We start from the raw sequence: 23,877 nt of genomic DNA, 5'->3' as shown, positions 1-23,877 counted from the left end.
GGTTTTTAACAAGATAGAAATTACCTTTACACATTAGTCTGAACACAACCTATCTCGGACTGATGTGGTAACTTTTATAAGGACCCAGGTGCTTTCTATAAAGCTGTTGTTTTTACCCTTCGTGTGGTGGCCTCTGGCTCCTGGCTGAAGATGATCAATCAGCCATTCCAGCCAGTGAGAGGGAGTGTGGTCCACCTGCTCTCATGCTCACTTCTGAACTCATGTTGAAATGTAATCCTCAATTTGCCAGTATTGAGAGATGGGGCATTTAAGAGGAAATGAGGTTATGAGGGCTCTGCTCTTATGAATGGACTAATTTATTCATAGATTAATGGATTGATAGGTTAATGGATTAATGGGTTATTATGGGAGTGGGACTGATGGCTGTATGAGAAGAGGAAGAGAGACCTGACCTAGCATGCTCAGCCCCCTTACCATGTGATGGCCTGTACCACCTCAAGACTGTGCATAGGGTCCCCACTAGCAAGAAGGCCCCCACCAGATGTGGCCCCTTGACATTGGACTTCTTAGCCTCCATAACTGTAAGAAATAAATTCTTTTTCTTTACACTTCACCTAGTTTCAGGTATTCTGTTATAAGCAACAGAAAATGAACTAAGACTCCCTCTTTTTCTTCCCTGAATTTATCTTGCTGATGTGGGGAGGATAGGAAAGAAAGTGACTACAGTCACTGTCTTTGTACATACCTGCCCTTGGGAAACTGTTAGTCCTTTATTGGCCATATCACTGTGCTTTTCACCTATTTCCTGTGACCATGATAAGTATGGTGAAAACCATAAGCTTTGGCAGTTTGCATGTGATAATAAACCTGCAGGTATATGGAATATAAAAGTTGAGACCTGGGAGCCTCTGCCTAGATTTCAGAGGATGTATGGAAAAGCCTGGATGTCCAGGCAGAATACTGCTACAGGGCTGGAGCCCTCACGGAGAACCTGTACTAGTACAGTGCAAAGGGGCAATGTGGGGTTAGAGTTCCCACACTGAGTCCCCACTGAAGCACTGCTTAGTGGAGCAGTGAGATGAAGGCCACCATCCTCCAGCCCCCAGAATGGTAGATCCACTGGCAGCTTGCACTGTGTGCCTGGAAAACCCATAGGCACTCAATGCCAGCCCCTGAGAGCAGCCATGACCACAGGGGCAAAACTGTCCAAAGCCTTGGGAATCCACCCCTTGCATCGGTGTGCCCTGAATGTGGGACATGGAGTCAAAGGAGATTATTTTGGAGTTTTAAGATTAATAAATTCCCTTCTGGGTTTCAGAATTGCATGGGGCCTGTGACTTCTTTCTTTTGGCCAATTTCTCCCTTTTGGAATGGTAATGTTTACCCAACTCTTGTAACTCCATTGTACTTTGAATGTATCTAACTTGATCTTTATTTTACAGGCTCACAGGCAGAAGGGACTTGCTTGTCTCAGATAAGACTTTCGACCTTGGACTTTTGAGTTAATGCTAGAATGAGTTAAGACTTTGGGGGACTGTGGGCAAGGTATGATTGTATTTTGCAATGTGAGAAGGATGTGAGATTTCGGAGGGGCCTGGGCAGAATGATATGGTTTGGATTTGTGTCCCTGCCCAAATCTTATGTCAAAATGTAATTCCCAGTGTTAGAGATGGGACCTGGTGGGCAGTGCCTGGATCATGGGGATGGCAAATTTCCTCCTTTGGTGCTATTCTCATAATAAAAGTTCTCATGAGATCTGATTGTTTAAAAATGTGTGGCACCTCTTCCCCACCCTTTCTCCTACTCCAGCCAGGTGAAGTGCTGGCTCCCCTTTTGCCTTCTGCCATGATTGAAAGTTTCTTGAGGCCTCCCCAGAAGCATGCTAGCATCATATTCCCTGTACAGCCTGTGGAACTGTGAGCCAATTAAACCTCTTTTCCTTACAAATTACCTAATCTGAGGAATTTCTTTATAACAATGTGAAAATGGACTAATACACCAGGTTGAACAATTTTTGGCAAGTCTATTGCTACCAATTAGAATTCTCCTTCATAGGTAACTCATACTAGTTGTAGGTGGACCTAGGAAGAATCTGTCTTCTATACCTCTCTGGAATTATGAATTCATACTGGTGATTCTTGTCCCTCTCTACTTAGACATTCCACTTTACCCTCTCCTCAGTTTCCTTTCTCTTCTCCAGGTAGCATCAGATAAGCCACATGATTAAGTATAAATGCAATGGTGAAACTGACTATCAGTCTTTCTTTCATGTTGAAATCCTCACACTTGAAGAGTGTTTTTCTAAGGATATCCTGTCCTTGGCAGGATGTTCACCAGTTGGGTACCATTCTCTCCTTTTTCAATGTAGAAATGAAAGGAGAAGACAGTTCACAACTATTGCATGCTCTCAAAAGGCAACTTTTCACATCCCAATACCTCCTCTTTTACCGAATAGGGACAGAGAGATGAGGAGGAAAGATTACTGATAGATGCTACCATCCAGTAGGTATTGTGGGGAGGTGGATGGCAATAAGAAAAAGAAGACCAGTAACCATTGAGTACTCATATGCCAGGTTCTCTTCTAAGTATTTTATACATATTAATTCATTTAATTCCTCCCAAAGCACTATGAGATAGTACAAATTTCTTTTTGGTGGATGTGCTTAGGTAACTTGCCCAAGTTTACAGTCTTACAAGAAGTGGAGCTAGAATTTGATCTAAGGCACTCCAGTTCTAATGCCTGGCTCCATGAGCAACTATAGATGCTTAGGTGCTATGGAGGATTGAGGTGCAACTGTCAAGATGACTCAGGAAGAGAGTAGATGTGCAATTTGAAGTAGCTGTTGAAACATGACAAACACAACATAGTATGATACTAGAGAGTGGGTAGATAAGAAAATAATGCTGGTGTGGCCCATCAGATAAAGAAGCAGTCATATCTCCTAAAAACAGGTGCTATGTCTCACAAACCAAGTAGCAGTCTTTTTGTATAGACATGGTGGGAAAATTGTTGTTAACCCCATATCAGTGTTGTCTGCCACAAATACACAAATGAATAACAAGCTGTCAACAGAAGCACCTTCTCAAGGCATCAAATAAAATGATGTATATCAGGTACTTTAAATCTCCATAGTCCCCTTTGTTTATATTTGCTATATCACTGTGCCCACATATTCAACAAACTCTATAACCGTAAATAAACTGGACTTCAGTCCTGTGACATCACATAACATGTTTGAATATTTTCTAGACAGAATTGGCAAATTGTTTTTACTGAATGAATAGAATTTGCAACATAGTCATGTTAGTATGTGTGTGAGTGCTGTATCTGTATAAAAGTGCCTTGTTAAGTGATAAGAAATCATCTGCCAATCTTATGTTTCTTAATATTTAATCATATATATATTAAATTTTTAAACTAAGGTGATAATAGAATTATGTGACCACAGTAGAAATACAAGAGGATTCTAATTCTATAATATCATGCCTAAAATTGTAATCCACTTAGTTTAATCATTCTTCATTGCAAATGTTTTATAACTTGACAGATATTATTTAAAAAGGCAAAATATGGCATATTATTAAAAAAATCCTCTTATCAAGTGTTCTTGGCATTTGACAATGCCATTAAGCTAAAAGTATTGAAGACAGAGTTTTAAATCATGTGAAGCTGTGGGTAAGCTGATCTTTTCCAAAAAGATTTACAGAAAATGTGTTTTAGTTTATTGCCATGAACAAATGGAGGCAACCTACATTTTCTTGAATTTTTGAGATTAGTAATATATCCATAAAGTAGCAGTGTCATACATTATCTGTACCAATGTACCATTGATTATATTACCCCTATGGCACCTATTTCTCACCTCCCCCCAAAAAACCAGTAAGAATATTTGAAATATGGAGTGATAAAATGCTTCAGACAATTTTCCAGATACCTAATTTCTAAGCAAAGAAGACAAAACACAAAGTAGAGCAAATAACAGAGGTTTGAGGTAAGAAGATATAAATTTCTTCATAGATGACCATCAAAATGAACAGAAAGAGATTGCAGGATCAGTGCACCAAACTGCCAAGACAACTTCAGTAAACAGTTTAGAACACATAGCAGCCCCCACTCCATGGCTAACGATAATTAAATCCTAGTCACAAGCTGCTCCTACAATTGAAAAATGTTGATTTTGCTAGCTTTGAATTGTCATCTCTTTAAGAATAAATATTGATGACTTAGCGCCATTTTAGGTAGATATTTTAAGAACCCACTAGTAACATACACACCTATCTTCCCAACAGCCGGGCTGTTAACATAATAATTTATACAACATCACCTGCTGATCCTGGAGCCCCACTCTGAGGAGAGAAGTTATGCATAATTAATTATATTCATATTTTAATATTCATATTACTGATGATTGCTTGTCATGATTTATTATCCAAACTTCATATGTGAGGCAAAAGCATTATAAAAGATATGTTTTAAAAGGTTGTTTTATTTTTTCATTAGCAGAACTAATTGATTTGTAGATATACAGTTTTCTTTACATAATGGAAGCATATTTAGATTACTCTGTGAACAAAACCACAATTACTCTTCTCATTTTAAAAAAGGTACAAAATTATTTGTCTTTTTTGCCAATTTCTTACTTGATTTAGAGACCATGAATGTGAGCACACCATTTTTATTTAAAATTCCCTGTCATGCTATAGCTTGGCTCTCTCTTAAACAGTTATAACATATGTATTGAAATACTAACAAGAAGAATTTGAATTAAGGAGGAAAAGAGCGTCTGAAAAGAATTCCATATTTCTCCATGTAGAAATAAGGAACTAATCTGTTATTTCTTAATAGGAGTAAAATTCAGAGATATTTTTGATAACTTATGAATATTAGATTATCTGCTGTTAATTAAACTCAGGTCTGATATGATGCCTGAAACATCATATGCAGCAGTAGATGCCATGACAAAATGAAAGTACATCATCTCTATCTACTGGAATTTCCTTGAGATTTAGCTTCAAAAGGTAAAAACTAGTTCAGATTTCACAGAGAAAATAATAATGGAGAACAATTTATATACAAGTACAATTTTTCCTGTTACAACATTTAGGTACAGAAATTCATTCAAATTATTGGGAAAAAACTGCCAATGTGTAGTTTGTATATCTCTTATATTCATACATGGAGGAGTTTGTTTATATACTAGTCAGTATTTAAGCTGAATTTGGGGAATTCTATTTTAGCTATGCAGGGGCGCCGAATATGATGTACTAATACTTCCATTTAAAAGAAGTTGTGAGTACTGAATTTGTAATCTAAATGTTAGTAGAATTAAAAAGAGGGATGGAGATGGAACTGGGCTACCTGCCATGTAATATGGTTTGGCTAGTACATATATTTGGTTAGACAAAACAAATTAAATGCAGAAAGGAGGTAAAAGATGCTTTATTGCAATAATCATATTCAATCCGAAAGTATCTTAGATTGAATCGTTATTTTCTTTCTTTAATGAATATATATGTTAGGTTAGAAGTCATTAAGCTTTAAAAATTTAGAGAATATTTCTGTATGGCAAAGTAAAAAACCTATTAATTAATCTGAGTTTCTAGCATGCTTTGTTCCATTAAGTATAGACTTCCAGGAAAAAGCAAAATATAAGAGAAGAAACAACAGAGAGAAAAACTAGAGGTTAATTGCCTTTGTTGATTTCCAAGTAGTTTTGACAGCTCTGATCCATTAAAATATGTGTAAAAATTGATGAATGTGTTCTTAGTAACAGTGTGTTTTAAGAAGACTTTTCTCAACACTGAGGTTTATTCCATTTGTAATCTAAATAAAAGCTGATTAAATTAAATGTATAGAAATGTCAGCTTCTGTAAGTGTGCATTCTTATGCTAAAAAATATTGGGTAGTTTTCTCATAGCTTTCCAATGGAGTTTGCACATTCACATCAGAGTTTATTTGGTGGAAAGGAGTAATACCTGATTAGTACTTTTTCTTTTTCTTGCTGTTTTCCTTCTTTGGGTAGGTAAATAAAACCTTAGAGTAATTGCATGAGTTATCTGTTGCTACATAACAAGTTATCCCAAAATATCATAGCCAAAAACAACAAATATTTATTATTTCACTATTTCTGTGGGTCAGGAACGTTAGAGTCGTTTACCTGAAAGCTTTTGGTTTAGAGTCTCTCCTAAGGCTGCCATTAAGTTGTTGGTTGGGGCTACAGTCATGTAAAGGTTTAGGTGGGGGAGGATTATTCTAAGTTCACCTATGTGATTGCTGGCAGGCCCTGGTTCTTTGCCCGATGGCCTTCCCACAGGGTGCCTGATGACATGACAACCAGCTCCCTCAGGTAGGGAGAGAAAACGAAGGGTAAACACAAGTGCACCCAAGATGAAAGACACAATCTTTTGATGAACTAATCTAGGAAGTGACATCACATTTTCTGTCATATTCAATTCATAAAAGAGAATCACTAAGTCCAACCCACACTTAAGTGGAAATAGTTAAGTTCTACTTCTTGAAGGAAGGCTATTGTATGAATTTTCTATTGCTGCTGCAACAAATTGCCACAAATATAGTAACTTTAAAGACTCAAATTTAGTATCATACAGTTCTGTAGATCAGAAGTCCAATATAAATGTATTAGTAGGGCTATATTCCTTTCTGAAGTCTCCAGGGAATAATTCATTTTCTTGTCTTTCCCAATTTCTCGCAGCCTCCTGTATTCCTTTGCTTGTGGCCCCTTGTTCCATATGCAAACCCAACAACGATGGGTTGAGTCTCATATCATGCCACTATGACCTCCTCTTCTTCCCTCCTCTTCCAAATGTAAAGATACTTCTGATTACATTTGAATGTACCCAGATTATCCAGGGAAATCTCCCTATTTTAAAGTCAATTTAATTTCCCTTTACTTTGTAATGTAACATATTTACATATCCCAGGAATTGGAATGTTGACATCTTTGGGGGACTGTTATTCTGTCTACTACAGTTGTCAAATAATTCGTGGATATATTTTTTAAACCTCCACAGTAATCAGTAACTGTTAAATAATGTACCTAGAATCATCCTCGTGCTGAAATGCACACACTCAAGGTCCAGTCCTTTCAGAATATTTATTGAAGTCTAGTGAATCACTAACCCAGGTAACAAACTGCCTGCACTAGTTATTCAGTATCCAATAGAGATGAACATCAACACCTTTCTCTTGCTCAGGCATCTATGGTTGCCTAGATTAAGTAGGATAAAATTTCTACCCTAAAGTAGGAGAAAGTAATGAGGTTTAGTTTAAGAAATATATATGTCTGGTGTCAGAAAGAATTTGTTACAATCTGAGTTTTACTAGAATACTGCCATATGGCCTTATGCAGTTTACTCATTTCTCTTGCCTAAGGTTTTCTTACTTATAAAATGAGGGAAATTATATTGATGTTGCACAGATATTGTACAGATTCATTTATAATTCAGAAATTGATTATTTCATCTTCTTTGTTGTCCAAAATGTACTGTTTTATAAAATGACTGCTATTGATACTGTTACATATCTGTGATCGGATCTTTTTCTTCTAATTCTTGAGGTTACTGATAAACAATATCTTTTTGAAAACATAGTCTAGACCCTCCACCAGTGATTTATATGTCTCAGCTCTTTGAGGCAGGTACCTAGCCTAGACATCAAGACTCCTTTTTGAGGAATCACATATTGCCCCACTTGCCTATCTTATAGGCCATTCCCAGACATAATAATTATGCCAAAAGTCTTTTAATATTTTATTCATAAATAAGCCCCAAGATAATTTTTCCATGTACCCTTAGATATTCCTTTTCAAAGTGAAACTTCTCATTGTTACTATAAAATTAGAAATTATAAAATTGATTGTTATTTGTGAATGATACTGTAAATTTAGTTTAAAATTCAACATTGAAGATAAAATTAGATTTATTTTCCGTGTTGATATGAATACAAATTTGGGTGGAACAGAGCATGGTGGTAAAAATAATGTTCTTTGTAGATTAGGAGACCTATAGAACAGAAATGTACTTGAAGTTGGTTATGTTATACAAATAATTTATTGTTGCATCCAAACAGCTGTGATATTCTACCAATTTAAACAAGCTGAGATATGAGTATCACATTTTATACATATTTTATGTATACACAGTCATGAAACAGAAATACAAAAATTTTGGTGATAATCTGATATTGAGATAAAAAGAAAGTATCAGCATATTTCCACAGAATCTGTCTCTTTACTACCTATCACAGTTGGATTTTAGAAATGTTTACATTTACCATGTAAATTATTTACATTTTGGTTATGTTTTATTAGAAATTAGTTGGAAATCTCTAATCAAAATGTTAAGCAAAATTCAGATTTTTAAGAATTTCAGTTATTAAGAGTAAATCTCATGAATGAAAAGATAAATTTATTCTTATAAAATCAAAGAAGGGAGTAAATAAACATTGAGAGATCTAAAGGAATACAAGATTTAATTTGAATGCCAATTATTAGGCTCTGAAATATCTCAGTTTGAAGGAAAAGGTTTTAATGGAGCTTCTATTTATAATTAGATAGTTATCTTCTGTACCAGAATAGAATGAAATTGAGAATGCCTGTAACCGCATGACATCTACATTTGCTGAGACATTCAGAATAAAGTTAAAACATTTTTGACAGGTTTAATCATATAAAATATGTTAAAGAAAAGTACTCTGTGAATGGAGGTAAAAAGACCGCACTTATAAAAATATTGGGGCTAAAATATTTACATATTCCACTACAAAAATAGAATAGGGAATCTCTTCCATTTATCATAATTGGCTCTGAGCTTATTTTCCTCAGCACCTGTAAGGGGAAGTATTTTCTCAATTAAAAATGTAATACTTACAAAGCAAAGTCATTGGAAAATAGTCAACAGTGTCAAAACTATTAATGAGAAAATGCAACTTTGAAGACCTTTAAAATTTTATGAAAAATTAGAAATACAGAAAAATTAATTTTACAGAAAAATATAAGTGACCAGGATATGATAGATAAGTCAAAAAACCTAAGCAAAATGTCTGGAAAATTATTCAGTTCATTTATATTTAATATTCAGATCGTCAACCTAAATTTGTTTTAATTACCCTTTAGCCTAAACATGTTTATTAAAATAACTTATGGAACCTATAGAACCAGTGATAATTATATCATCCAATGAATTAAAATTTTAAAATTATATAATTTTAATAATTTCAATGCTCCCTTTTACTCTAAAGTGACCACATAGATACTAAATTGCAAGATCATCCTAACTATAACCTTGTTCATGAGTCCACTTTTTACTTTCCACAGCTATGTTGAGTCATAGAAGCTCAGATAATATACTCATTAATTCATTGATTAACTCATTCCCATATTTAACAAACACTAAGCTCCATCTCTGAGTCAAGTATTGTTCTAGGTTCATTGAATATATTTTTGAGAAAAACAGGCAAACACGGGAGGGGGTCCAGTAGTATACAACTTACTAATAAATTTTAAAATAGCATCATGTATTAGGAGTTATAAATCCTTTGGAAAACAAACATCAAGAAGGGTAATGGGGCTTATGAGTGTAAAGAGTGGTAGGGAGATGACAATTTGCAATATTAAATAGGTGGGAAGGTGACACGAGCAAAGATTTGGAGGAATTTAGGGAGTTAGCCATGGATTATCTATGGGGAGAGCAGGCCAGGGGAGAAGAAGCTGCTACAGGGAAGGGCAATGACACACCAGGCATGTGTGAGATGCAGCAAATAGACCAGAATAGTTAGGAATAAAGGGGCAGTAGCAGGATATGAGACATGAAGGGCAAGAGAGGGAATGCAGTGAGATAGAAAGAGGAAAGATACAGATGGCGCACTTCCAAAATCCTCCAAACACTGTTGCTTACACAGCAGCTAGAAGAATTTTTATTTCACTGGATGTTTTGTGTTCTTATTTTTGTATTAGCTTGGCTTTGTTATTAAATATCAGATATCCCATTTCTCTCCTGTCTTTGGTGAAGGATCTTAGATCTTTTGTAATTCCTTGATTCCTTGCTCTTTCAGGTATGCATTCTCAGTCAAAAGAGCTCTTTGAAGTTTTGCTTCCTTATAGAATTCTTAAGAATCACATTTAATTCAATGGCTTTTTACTTTATATATGCTCATAGAGACTTTATGAAAAGAATCTTTTTGAAAATAAAATTACTAAATATTTGGTAATTTCTGAACAAATTATATAGGCCTTGCCATAAGCAATGGATTTTTTAAATAAAAAAGTCAGCTTTATCTACAGAATATGATATTTGGAGTGAGAGCTGAACTCAGGGTCCTGGCATCACTAATTATTTGCTGCATTACCTTATGTGAATAAGACTTTCTGACCTTCAATATCTATATATGGGAATCAACAATGAGACCCACACCACAAGTTCATTGTCAGATTTTTCTAAATGTGTGTGAAAATTTGCTCAACTATGAAATGATGTACAAATATTACCAATCATTATTATTATCAATGCATTAATATAGCATTATTCCATTCTAAAGCTTAGAGAAGCATTTTTCAAATGTCTTTCCTGAAAGCTTTATTCTTCTGCTCAGAATCCTAGTATTCTCTTTTCAAAACATCTTAAAACAATAAAGTATCTAAGATATAATTGAAGGAAAGAATTTAAGTTAAATGTGTTATATTCTAGGGTTGTATACTTCTCTCCACATGAAACACATTTAGCTTCCTAACATTAGCTCTGCCTTTCATTATATTTATGAATTATAAAATACCTCCCACAGTAGCCTTGGTTTTTTAAATGTGGAATACAAAGTCGTCACAAAAAGGACCTAAGAAATTTAAGTCCATATATACGTGTATGAAGAGAGAGACGTGAGAAAAGTGAGGGAACAAAGAAAAGAAATACCAAAATCTTGGGGTCTCCTTTGCTTCAACTGAGGTAAAACCTCAGAGTTCTCAAGGAAACTGATGATCCCAACTTTCTGTTGGTTGAATTTTACCAACAGAATATTATTTAAGGAATGTTTTGTCCTCAGGTATGAAACTAAATAAACTCTTGGGATGCAATGAAATTAACAGTGCTAAGTCTGTTCACTAATCATGAATATATAGCTGAGATTTTTTCACCATGTGATTTTTAGTCTTGATTATTATAACACTTGTATTCACTGTTGATGTCAATTATCACTGAGTATATGTCAAACTGTTAAGCAAAGTTCTAAACATATTCAGGAGGCTACTGGTGAACACTTGTCTGGATCTTGTTCTATTCATTGGATTTCTATAGGCTTTATCTCTTAATGAAATATGCCTCCTTCATTTTTAACTTTTGTAGGAGAAAGATGTTCATGGAATATAGAAAATACTTTTTCAGAAAACTTATTCAAGATAACAGAAGACACAAAATAATTTTTTTTAAATCCAAATTATAAGCTTTAGGAATTAAGAAAATACAAACTTGTTAATTAACTGTATTATCATTTGGTGTTTGCTTTGTATCCTGTATGAAATGTGCTTGTGTGCTCAGCTAAAATGTTTAGACTAGACATAGATGAAGTATGCACCAAAGCCACAAGGATTCATCAAGTTTCATGGCCACTTATGTGTTAAGGTAAATCAAAGGTGTTTTGACAATTAGCTAATAGAACAAACAAACAAAAGAACAGGGACAGATCTCTATGACTCAACTGATAGAGCGGAGGCATTTGCCGAGTTTTCTGGTAGATGTGGTTCCATAAAACGTCCAACATTAGAATCTGTGTCTCGGGAAGAAACCACCTCATATACCAAGAACGAACCCTGATGATGTTCTCACTGATAGTTCTCAGTGTGCTGCCATGTTCCCAAAGTGTGAAGGCTACATCTTTATTATGATGCTTATTACATTTTCTATAGTTAGTGGTAGGTTTGCCTTTCTCTGTGATATCCTTGAGCGCACAAAAACGTTCATGTTTGTTTACCCTATCTTTAGCCTGGTACCGGGCATGTGTTGTACATTCAAATAATTATTTGATCAATGAAAATGAATACTCCCTGACATTTTAATTTTTTTCGTAATATAACGTTTGAATGATATACAATAAATATAGAAGGGCATTCAGTATATTTGTACTTTTTTTTTCACTTCAGTTTCTGTTAGGGAGAAAAAAGTCTGAATCTAAATAAGTCACATACAATGATCAAGCTTACCAAATAACTAGTAAGAAGTTCAAGTTTCCACTTTGATTTGCTCTTGCAGACACAGCCTGGGAGCATGGAGAATTTTCTGGTAACAAATGGGAATCTGGCCAACCAGTGATCTCTACATTAGCATTCTAATAATCAGAGGCCAACGTGCCATAGTGCTGTGTCAGAACTAATTTATGAAACTAGGTCCAAAGGCTCATTAAAGTGGTCACAATTCAGTGACTGCCCAGTAAAATTAGACTACAGTTTCATTCTTATAACACTGAATATTTTAACATACTATTAAGGACATACTTCAAGTGTTAAAACTAGCTTTGATTCTGTGAAGGGAAAAACAACATTAGAAAGCTATTTACTTTTGTAGAAAATTGGCTCCAATCTCAGATTTTTTGGCTCCAAATGCTTCAAATATTCATAGTTTAGAGCCCAGGGTGGGCTGTACTTGCATTTGCAAGTCTGGTACATTTGTGGGGGTTTTTTTGTTTTGTTTTGTTTCCTCAGAGTAAAAGCACTGCTGTGTAGCTCTTGTAAACCACAGGGCTGTGAACCCACCTGGCCAGGAAATTGCAGGCAGCACAGTTGGGAGTTGAATTTTCTTCTCCTCTGCTGCCAGACAGATCTCCCTACAGCACTCTTTAATCATTCATCCTCCCCCGTGATGCCAGAGCTCCTGGGACGCAGAGTGCATTGCTTTACAGGCTGCTTTCCACAGCCAAACTGGGTTTGAGTGGCATAGAAAGTGCGACATTCAAAATCTTGTGAAGAACAAGGAGAGGTAGTGGGGAAAGTTCTAGACTGGGAGTCTGGTGAAGCTGCAGTTCAATCTACTGTTAACGCTCAGACAGTCCTGTCTGCTGCTAGGGCAGGGTATCAACTCTTTTGCCAGTATAATGCTGGGCGCATGGGTTTTGCTCAATAGGAAAGGTGGTTATAGTGAACTGAACTAACAGTACAGATAGGAAAGCCATTTAATTTCTCAGTATCTCAAACACCTATATATATGAAGTGGGGAGAATGGCTCTTGCTGTGCTTATTTCACAGAGTTGTTCTGAGGATCTCAAGTAATAATAAGTACCAAAACACTTTTTGGTGGTATGGTGCTTATACTTGGGTAATGTATGGTTATGTCCGTTCACTTGTCAAACATAACAGACTGTTTTCTTTGTCTCCTGAATTTTTATTCAATGGAACAGCAGTGTATCCCTAAATCTTCTAAATGTGAACAATAAAAGATGCAGAATGACTTTTCCTGGCAGTCTGCATGCCATGACTGAATTATTTAGACTTCTATTTAAACCTGGGTGAGGAAGAAAAAAAAAAAAAAACACTCAAAGAATAAAGATTTGTCTTTTAACTAATTATTTCAGAAAAATGTTTCTTTTAGACTTTTCCACATTTAGAAGATACTATTGATAGTTTGGATGTCCTATCATATTATAAATTAGATATCATTTCCATATCAAAGTTAAATATCTCTGAAAAGTGACAGAGCCAGCAGGGACTGCTAGTGGTAGCGTAAGTTCCAAATATCAGTTTATTGTAGCAGTGTAAATTATACTTAATTTAAAAGACTACATTAACTTTTAAAATGAGGGTACTCCAAGTTGAATCCATGGCAAATAAATAAATATACAATATTTTCCTAAATATGTCAGGGTACCTCATAAAGCAGTATCCTGGAGGAGCTCTGATTTGATGGATGCTAATAGATTTATTATCCAACATATCCTAAATTCATGTATATGTAAGAACATTTGAGTTAAATACAAGTGAATCTTTTTTTGCAGTTTTATTTGTTAAGTGTAAATAGCCAAGAAAAGGATATAATGTAACATTTTTTACTAACAGTTTTACTGTGATACATTTGTTTCACAATACCTAATAACATCTCCCGGCCGGCACGGTGGCTCACGCCTGTAATCCCACCACTTTGGGAGGCCGAGGTGGGTGGATCACGAGGTCAGGAGATCAAGACCATCCTGGCTAACACGGTGAAACCCCATCTCTACTGAAAAAAAAAATTACAAAAAATTAGCCAGGTGTGGTGGCGCATGCCTGTAGTCCCAGCTACTCGGGAGGCAGTGGCAGAAGAATCGCTTGAACCCGGGAGGCAGAGGTTGCAGTGACCTGAGATTGCACCACTGCACTCCAGCCTGGGTGACAGAGCGAGACTGTCTCAAAGAAAAAAAGAAAGAAAAAGAAAAACTCCCAAAACATTGTTCTGATAAACAACACTTTAGAAAATGTGTTGGCAAAATATGTTTGGTTAGACTCACTGGAGCCCAAACAAAGTTATCCCTTTTGGTCTGTATAAATTTAATTAACAATAGACTTACTGAGTATCTATTGCCTAAACAACAATGTGCGGGGTGCTGAAGGTCATAAGAAGTTGAATGAAATTATGACTGCCCTTTAGAAGTCCAAAGTCAAAGGGCACCCATACTCGGTGTCATGGAGATGGTGTAATAAAGTAGGTGCGAGGAGGGAGAGTCACATCTATGTGGGTGCAGAATTGAAAGTATCTTCCCAAGATTCAAAAACATGAAATATTAGAAAGCCATTGCGATCATCTGTAATAGTATGCTTACAAAGATTGGTCAAATAAACATATTTACGTGGCTGGTTAGTATTTTGGTGGATGACACTACGGAATAGCACCTGTCTCCATTTGCTTCATCTCATTTGCCTCAAGTTAGAATGGTTTCAGCTCGTTGACTTTTTTCAGTTCCATAACTTTATAGTTATTTCTGTCATGGTATCATGGTATTGCTTATTCAGTTTTAAAATAAAGAAGAAACGAAAATTGGCTAAATTTTTGAGAGCAGTTAATACATTTTTAATTCACTTACTGTGAAAAAGATAGAGTTAGTAGTCCAACAGGATATTTTTCAGTTGTTTGAACCTGAGGTTTAATATCAGAAGGATAATTTTGGAGCAAATTTTACTTTTTTTATACATTTTTCATGCTAACTTGAAATATTGAAACTTCAGAATAGAGATGGGTCTATTCTCTGTTTACAGAGAATCATGGAAAAATGCAAATGGCCCTTCTCCCTTCAAGTGGGGGCGTGCCAGGCATCAACTAGCTACAAGTAGAGTTCTCTTAACCTGCGGCTAGTTCTCTTCTGCTTTATCCCTGTGGCTGGAATGGTGTGAGGGTAGCTAGGTCCTCCACACAGATGTGGTGTGTAGTGCACCCAAACATAAATAAGCCTTATCAAAATAATTCATTTAAATGGTGCCTGTTTGGTTTTATCAGTCCTCACTCAGAAGAATATAATTCTAATAGTCAGATAACAAGGTGGACCAGCCTACTATATAGGCGTCTGTAAAGGTACTTCTGCACAATGACTACAAATTTAACTAGGCTTTTTGAAATATGCCAAAAGCATTTATTGGGAGTGGTTAAACCCACATCATTTCTTGAAAACAATTTAAGAGCTCTGAACATTGATATTTTGTATAAATCTGTTTGTAAATCCAGAAAACAAATAAATAACATCTTACTTTTTGTATCTCAATGTTTTACTACAAAGCCCCTAGCTTACGAGAGTGTAGAAAATTGAACCTTGGTCATTCTTCCATTTACTCTACTTTATGAGTAACTTACACAATGCCAGGATAATCAGGGAACGAAAGCTCAGGAGGCCTCTCTGTGTTTGGTGACCACAGAGTTACTGCTAGGATGCCATACTGTGTGTCTGGTCCCTTCAAGGCCAACAGCTCTTGAGGCCTGAGAACCTAAACCTTGGCTTCCAACGAAGCTGGATTGTCCTGAATACCCAATTAGATCTTGTATTTATAAAAGTTCAATACAAAGGGACTGCTCATTCATTTGAATCTTGGCAAAGCTTATGTTCAGTATGATTACCTGAGTTCTTTGCCCACTGTACCCTCCTCCATGGAATACTTTCTGCCCCTTTCACCCTTCTGTCTACTAAAACCAGGTTTTAGATGATAAACAATATAGCACTGCAAAATATGTAAATATGCATACAGATATCCTTCACTTAGGACGGGGCTACATCCCAATAAACCCTTGGCAAATTCAAAACACTATAAATTGAAAATGCATGGCCGACTAGGTGCTATGGCTCACTTCCACTGCCCAGTAAAGCGAGAGAAGTATAGTTTCTGCAGAATACAAATTGCTTTCCTACCTTTTAAAAACTCAAAAATCGTTAAGTCAAACTGTTGTAACTCGGTGACCATCTGTATTTAAACATAAATTTCCATACATCCAAAAGAAAATTCTGCATTTGAACATGCTTCATTGTATACAAGTGACAAAGTATTTTCTTCAGCATTTTTAATACCTTTGAAAGGAGGTTAATGTGTGGAAATACTGAGTTTAACAACATTTCATGAAAGGTTTTTCATCATATGAATATGCTGTCAAGCTCCTAAGTGTGTTTTCAGAATCACTGACAGTATATTATTTTAAAAAACAAGATAATGCTACAATATTTTGTCAATAGACTTAAGTCTCAAGCGTTTCATTGATGAGAATAATTTTACATGTCAATTTTATGTCATTAAGTCTAAGCTAGAAATATATAAAAGATGTCTGATAATATTTTCATGGGCATGTGCCCGCTACCATCATTATAGAGCTTAAAAACCTTGTAGAAATCTCTTTTTATTTTACATGCTTTTTTTGTTACAACTGTGTCACATCTAAAAGATTCAGACAGTCTTAATCTTGGCTGTGTCTTATTCTAAGTCATACAAGAGTCACTGTCTTCATGATTGATTCTTGGGTCTTTCATCTACTCAGTACCCTAAATTATATCCCACTCAAATCAGGTTTGAAGCTCTAATTGGGGTTTCTAATGATCTTCTCACACCCAATAATCCACCCACAACATGTTCTCTTTTCTTAAATATACCAGCTCACAATCTGCTAAATCCACTTTTTCACTAAAACCTAATGTCTCTAGCCCAGCACAGTGGCTCATGCCTCTGTAATCCCAGCACTTTGGGAGGCCGAGGCGGGTGGATCACTTGAGGTCAGGAGTTGGAGAGCAGCCTGGCCAACATGATGAAACCCCATCTCTGCTAAAAATGCAAAAATTAGTCGAGCAGGGTGACAGGTGCCTGCAATTCCAGCTACTTGGGAGGCTGAGGCAGGAGAATCACTTGAACCCAGGAGGCGGAAGTTGCAGTGAACCATGGGCAACAGAGTGAGACTCCGTCTCAGAGGGAAAAAAAAAAAATAACCTATTTTCTCTGATGTGAATACTTATCAACACATAATTTACAATTTTCATTCTTATTAAATTCTTTATTAGTTATAAATTACATACAGAATAAAATAAGTAAGTTATGAGAAATAATGCTATAATTTAAAGCCATGCTCTTACCACCCAATTTAGAAATAGAAATAGTACCTTGCTATTAACTTGAATGTCTTCTGAGTGTCATTTCCAAGTCCCACACTTTTTCTACCCCTTTAGAGGTAACCTTCATCCTGAATTCCTTGTTTATCTCTGCCTTCTTTTTTTAGAAAATTTTTTATTTCCATAGGTTTTGGGGAACTGGTGGTATCTGGTTATGTAAGTTCTTTAGTGGTAATTTGTGAGAATTTGATGCACCCATGACCCGAGCAGTATACACTAAACCCAGTTTGTAGTCTTGTACCCTTCACCCCCTCCCACCTTTTCCTCCAAGTCCCCAAAGTCCATTGTATCATTCTTGTATCATTCTTATGCCTTCGCATCCCCATAGCTTAGCTCCCACTTGTGAGTGAGAGCATACGATGTTTGGTTTTCTATTCCTGAGTTGCTTTACTTAGAATTACAGCCTCCAGTTCCATCCAGATTGCTGCAAATGGCAGTAATTTGTCCCTTTTTATGCCTGAGTAGTATTCCAAATATATACTATATTCTGAGTATATAGTGTGTATATATATGTGTGTGTGTGTGTGTGTGTATACACACACACATCACAATTTCTTTATCCACTTGTTGACTGATGGGCCTTTGGGCTCGTTCCATATTTTTGCAATTGTGAATCATGCTGCTATAAATATGCATGTGCTGTTATAAATATGCATCTTTTTCAAATAATGACTGCAATTGTGAATCGTGCTGCTATAAATATTAATCATGCTGCTATAAATATGCATCTTTTTCAAATAATGACTTCTTTTCCTCTGGGTAGATACCCAGTAGTGGGGTTGCTGGATCAAATGGTAGTTCAATTTTTAGTTCCTTAAGGAATCTTCTGTAGTAGTTATACTAGTTTCCATTCCCCCAGCAGTGTAGAAGTGTTCCCTTTTTACCACAGTCATGCTAACATCTATTACTTTTTAATTTTTTTATTATGGCCATTCTTGTGGGGGTAAGGTAGTATCGCACTGTGGTTTTGATTTGCATTTCTCTGATTATTAGTGATGTTGAGCATTTTTTCAAATGTTTGTTGGCCATTTGTATATCTTCTTTTGAGAATTGTTTATTCATATGCTTAGCCCACTTTTTAATGTGATTATTTGGTTTTTTCTTGCTAATTTATTTGAGTCCTTTGTAGATTCTGGATTTTAGTCCTTTGTCAGATGTATAAATTGTGAAGATTTTCTCCCACTCTGTGGGTTGTCTGTTCACTCTTCTGGCTGTTTTGTTTGCTGTGTAGAAGCTTTTCTTTTCTAGTTTTATCCCATGTATTTTTATTTTTATACAATATATCATTCAATTTTGCAATTTAATTTACATGAAAGAATTCATACTGTATTTTTCCAGGGCATTATTTTTGTTCAGTGTTAGGTTTCTGAGGTTATCAATGTATCAATATTTCCAATGGCTCTAATTCATTTTTTCTCTCTCTGTCATTTCTCTACTGTTGTATAGTATTCCTTTTGGTAAATATGCTACCATTTGTTTATCCTATTAAAAATACAATGGATATTTGTGGTTTTTTCCCAGGAATCTTTTCAATTCCAATGTACTACAATGAACACACTTGTGTATATCATATGGTACACATGTGTAAAAGATTTTTTAACTGTGTACTTCCTGGATCACAGAGTTTGAACATTTTAAGTTTATTAGAAACTGCTGAATTATTTTTCAAAATAGTTTTTACCAATATACATTTATATCTGCATTCTACACACATTCTAGTTGCTCAGAAATGCCAACATTTGATATTACCAGGCTTTGTAAACTGTAAATTCAATGGGTTTTATTTGTATCTCATGGTGTTTTAATTTGCATTTCCCACAACTATGAGGTTAAGCATTTTTTCATGTGTTTATTCACCATTTATGTTTTCTCTTGTATAAAGTGCCTTTACTAGGTTTTTGATTAATTTTCTATTTGGTGTTTTGACTCTCTTTCCTATGATATGCATGAGTTTCTTACATATTCTAGAAACAAATCCTTTGTCAAGTTTATGGTCCTTTTCACTATCTTTATGTGACTTTTGATGACCAAAAATTCTTAATTTTAATGAGGCAGAATTTATCAATTTTATATATTAAGGTTAGTGATTTTTTATGTCTGGTTTAAGATTATCCTCCCATACTCTTAGCTCAAAAATATATTCTATTTTATTGCCTCCTAAACATTTTATATTTTTTCCTTTCATATTTAGGCAACAGTAATTGATTTTTTTTGGTATAGTGTAAGTAGATATTCAATTTCATATTTGTTCATGTGGATCATTCCAGCATTATTGATTTAAGAATCAGTTTTTCCCTCACTGATCTGCTGTGTCAGCTCCATGTGTTTATATATGTCAATTGTATGCATGTACAGTTTTGTCATATATACATGTATTTCATGTTCATTGGCCCCTTTCCTATCTTTGTACCAATGCTACAGCCTTAAGTACCACAGATTTAACAATAAATATTGATAGGGCAACTTTATCAACTTCATACCTTTTTTCCAAGTGTATCATGGCTATGTTTGGCCTTTGTTCTATTCTATAAATTCAGAATCAGCTTCTCAAGCTTCAGGCATATACATAAAAAATACTGGGGATTTTATTGGAATTACATGGAATCCATAATTATCTTGAAGAGAACTGACATATTTATTGTATTGAGTCTACTAATTTTTCTGTTTATGTAAGGTTACTGTAAAATTTTTCAATACAGTTTTATATTTCCATTAAGGTCTTTCAAGTGTTGTGATAGATATACCCCTTAGTACTTTGTCTTTCATAGTATATAAATAATATACTTTAGACTATATTTTAAACATATGATTGTTGTATAGAGATATACAATTGAATTTTGTATACTGGCTTTGCATTCAATAAACTTATTAAACTCTCTTATTAATTGTAATAATCTGCGGACACCTTACAATTTTTTTATATGAACCCACGTATCATCAGCAATTAATGACAGTTTTATTTCTTCTCTCTCATTTCTAAAATTGCTTTCCTGTCTTACTGCACTGACTAGGACATCTAGTATAATATTATATACAGTTTAATATACCGGGTGTCCTTTTAAATTATCTGATCTTAAAGCAAATGTGCCCAGTGTCTCACTATTAGGTATAATGTTTAATATAGATTTTTGTAGATCTTCTTTGTTAAGAAAGGAAATATTCTTCTCTTCCTAGTTGCTAAGGACTTTGTCACATATGTGTCACTTATGTTGAATCAGATGATTATATTTCTCATATTCTTTAACCTGGGCATAGTGACCTGTCCCTGCTGAACCACAAGGAGGTGAAAACTAAAACTTGCATTCTGGCTGCAGCAAATATCTTTAAGGAACAAGCCAGGTGCAGTGTTCTTTTTCCGTTTGAGTTCCTGTTTCCACTCAGGTGTGAGATGTTCTTCAAATCCCTTACTTTCTTGCTAGTTTTATGTTGCATTCTTTAAAAGGATACATTTATATTTTATCCAGAATTTTTGGTTGTTTTCAGTGGTGGATAGCTCATTGCATTTAGTCCACTGTGCAAGAAATAGAAGTTTTCCCTTTCTTTTTTGTCAAAATAATATCCCTCATTTCTTGAAGCACATTTCCTTTAGATTTCCCTTTCTATCATCATTTGGAAATTTTAACTTTATCCAATCTAGTTATTTATATTACTTTCCAAACCTTCTCCTCCCAACTTTCCAATTTCTTAATAGTTTTACATATTTCCTTAAGATTGAGGTTGGTCAATTGTATGCATAGACTGTTTTGTCACATACTTAAACCTCTTTTTGTCTATCTCAGAGACAATAATATTTTCAGTTTATGAAGGCAAAGTATGTGCTCTCTTCTCTTTTTGACCACCTTGGAATTCAATAACTACATATTCCAGTTGCTGAGTGCATTTTGTTGTTCCTTTAGTAAACCTGGTATGATTGATGATCAAATCCTTCTAGCTTCCGTTTCTATATAAATGGAAAATATATCATGGGAAATTTAATAAGCCCTCCTATGGACAGAACTCTATTTCATACAAATGTTTATGCATACTGAAAAATTCTTAGCGAAAAATGAAAATCAGAAGAATATTTCATTCTCTTTTTGTTGCATGAAGCATTTCTGGCCAATCATACTGGCTCACGCCTGTAATCCCAACTCTTTGGGAGACTAAGGCAGGAGAATTGCCTGAGGCCAGAAGTTTGAGACAGCCTGGGCTTCCTAGCCAGACCTCATCTCTACAGAATATTTTAAAAATTAGCCAGGCATAGTGGCACATGCCTGTAGTCCTAGCTATTTCAGAGGCAGAGAAAGGAGGATTGTTTGAGACCAGGAGTTCAAGGTTACAGTGGTCAATGATTGCACCACTGCACTCCAGGCTGGGTGACAGAGCAAGACCCTGTCTTTTAGGGAAAAAAGAAAAGCATTATTGCTTCTCCTTGCTTTGCTCAATATTTTGATTGTTTATAGTACTCATTGTTTTCTAATATGGTATATAGTTTTTATTTATTATGTTTGTTTCTATCTTCCCCCAGTAAAATATAAGTTCCACAAGGGCAGAGGTATAATCTGTTTTGTGCATGACATATCCCAAACAGTGCCTGACACAGAGTAAATGCTCAATAAATATATGTTGAATGAATCAATGGTGTACAATATTTGCATAAACAAATAGTAAAAAGAAAAATAAAAATTCATGATTTACTTTTCTCAAATGGTTTCATATTTTCTTAATCAGTGCTGTTTTATTTTATGCTTTCAGATATCAACATGGCAGGAGAGCCCAAACCATACAGACCAAAACCTGGAAACAAGAGGCCCCTTTCTGCACTTTACAGGTAAGTAGATAAGCACTGTTTTACTCTACGTATTCGTGAAATTTTCTTGCAGCTTTATAAGGCAATATAACTTGTAAGGCATCCACTATTTTAAATAATAATCCTTATGGGAATAAAGTTCAACAAATGTTGTTGGTCAACATATAAATATATCTTGCTGCATTGGGAAGGATCTCAGATGCCTAACCTTCTCATATCTGCCTATACAACCCTTCTACAAGATACTTATCTAATAAAAATCACTAATAACTCTCCCTGACAAGTGGGTGGAAAGGTCAATGTTGGTTGACTTTTTTTCTTCTTCTTCTTCTTTGAGATGGAGTCTCTCTCTGTTGCCCAGGCTGGAGTGCAGTGGCACAATCTCAGTTCATTGCAACTTCTGCCTCAAAGGTTCAAGCGATTCTCCTGCCTTAGCTTCCCAGGAAGCTGGGATTGCAGGCGCCCACCATCACAGCCAGCTATCATTATTATTATTTTTTTAGTAGAGACAGGGTTTTACCATGTTGGCCAGGTTGATTTCGAACTTCTGACCTCAGGTGATCTGCCTGCCTCGGCCTCCCAAAGTGCTGGGATTACAGGCGTGAGTCACCACGCTCGGCCCTTGGTTGACTATTAACTGCATACCATATTCTATAGCTATTTTATATATGTTGGTTAATTTAATTTTCACAAGGTTCTTGCAGCATAGATATTCCTGTTCTCATAATGCAGCTCAGGAACCTCAGATGCAGTTTCTTAGTGATTTTTCTCAAGGTCACACAGCTGGTTAAAAATGTCACCAATACTCAGACTCATGCCCTCTGTACCTTAAATTCTTTCCACTCAGTCAGCCTTGTTTATTACAAAGTACATGTTTCTCTCATGCCCGTTTTTCCCAGACAACAAATATAGTCCTTCTCTTCTGCAGAGAGACAGATCCAATTCCTTTAACCTTTCCTGAAGTGCTTGGGTCTGAGTCACTTAACACTCTGGTCTTTCCCCTCTGCATGCCCCAATTTGTCAGTGTCTATATCTATACTGAGAATCCAGGTGGAGAGTGTAGACTAGACTTAGCACCTTTGTTGTTCTGTACATACTTCTATTATGTTAAGTAGACTTGAGTTGACTTGGGGAAGAGTACAGGAGTAAACTTATATAACTTTCAGTTCTTTAAAAACAGCCACTTCTGAAAAGAAATTATGTTCTGCTGTTAAACCATATGTCCCACTTCATGTACTTTTGCCATTAGTTTTTGTACTGTAAGTGCTGACTTTGTGTCTATCGCAGTTAAATTCTCTTTTGTTAGATATAGCCAATTGTTCCAGGCTATTGAGATCTCCTATCATCCAATTTATTTGGTTTTCTCCCAGATACATATCATCAGTCCATCAGCATCCACATCTGAAGAGTTAACATAGAAGTGTTGAGCAAGGCTTCCTTTTTCTCTGATATCATTTGGATAAAGGAGAATTAAGTTGTATGTGTTAAAATTGATTATTTTCTGATTTAGTGTAGTGAGAAGAGT

At 35.4% G+C, this 23,877-nt stretch overlaps 1 protein-coding gene across 6 annotated transcripts in view; it reads left to right on the top strand.

The window, feature by feature from the left end:
* The window catches only part of RALYL (RALY RNA binding protein-like), a 764,437-nt gene that overhangs the window by 598,998 nt on the left and 141,562 nt on the right, over positions 1 to 23,877 (top strand). For all 6 annotated transcript variants that reach the window (XM_011995651.1, XM_011995653.1, XM_011995654.1 and 3 more), the window contains one exon: positions 22,298 to 22,373. In XM_011995651.1, coding sequence (XP_011851041.1) covers positions 22,298 to 22,373 — 76 coding nt within the window. The remainder of the gene's footprint in view (positions 1 to 22,297; positions 22,374 to 23,877) is intronic.

The sequence above is a fragment of the Mandrillus leucophaeus genome, unplaced genomic scaffold, assembly GCF_000951045.1.
Source record: "Mandrillus leucophaeus isolate KB7577 unplaced genomic scaffold, Mleu.le_1.0 Scaffold494, whole genome shotgun sequence".
Classification (NCBI taxonomy): domain Eukaryota; kingdom Metazoa; phylum Chordata; class Mammalia; order Primates; family Cercopithecidae; genus Mandrillus; species Mandrillus leucophaeus.
This window is presented reverse-complemented; position numbering and strand designations above follow the sequence as displayed.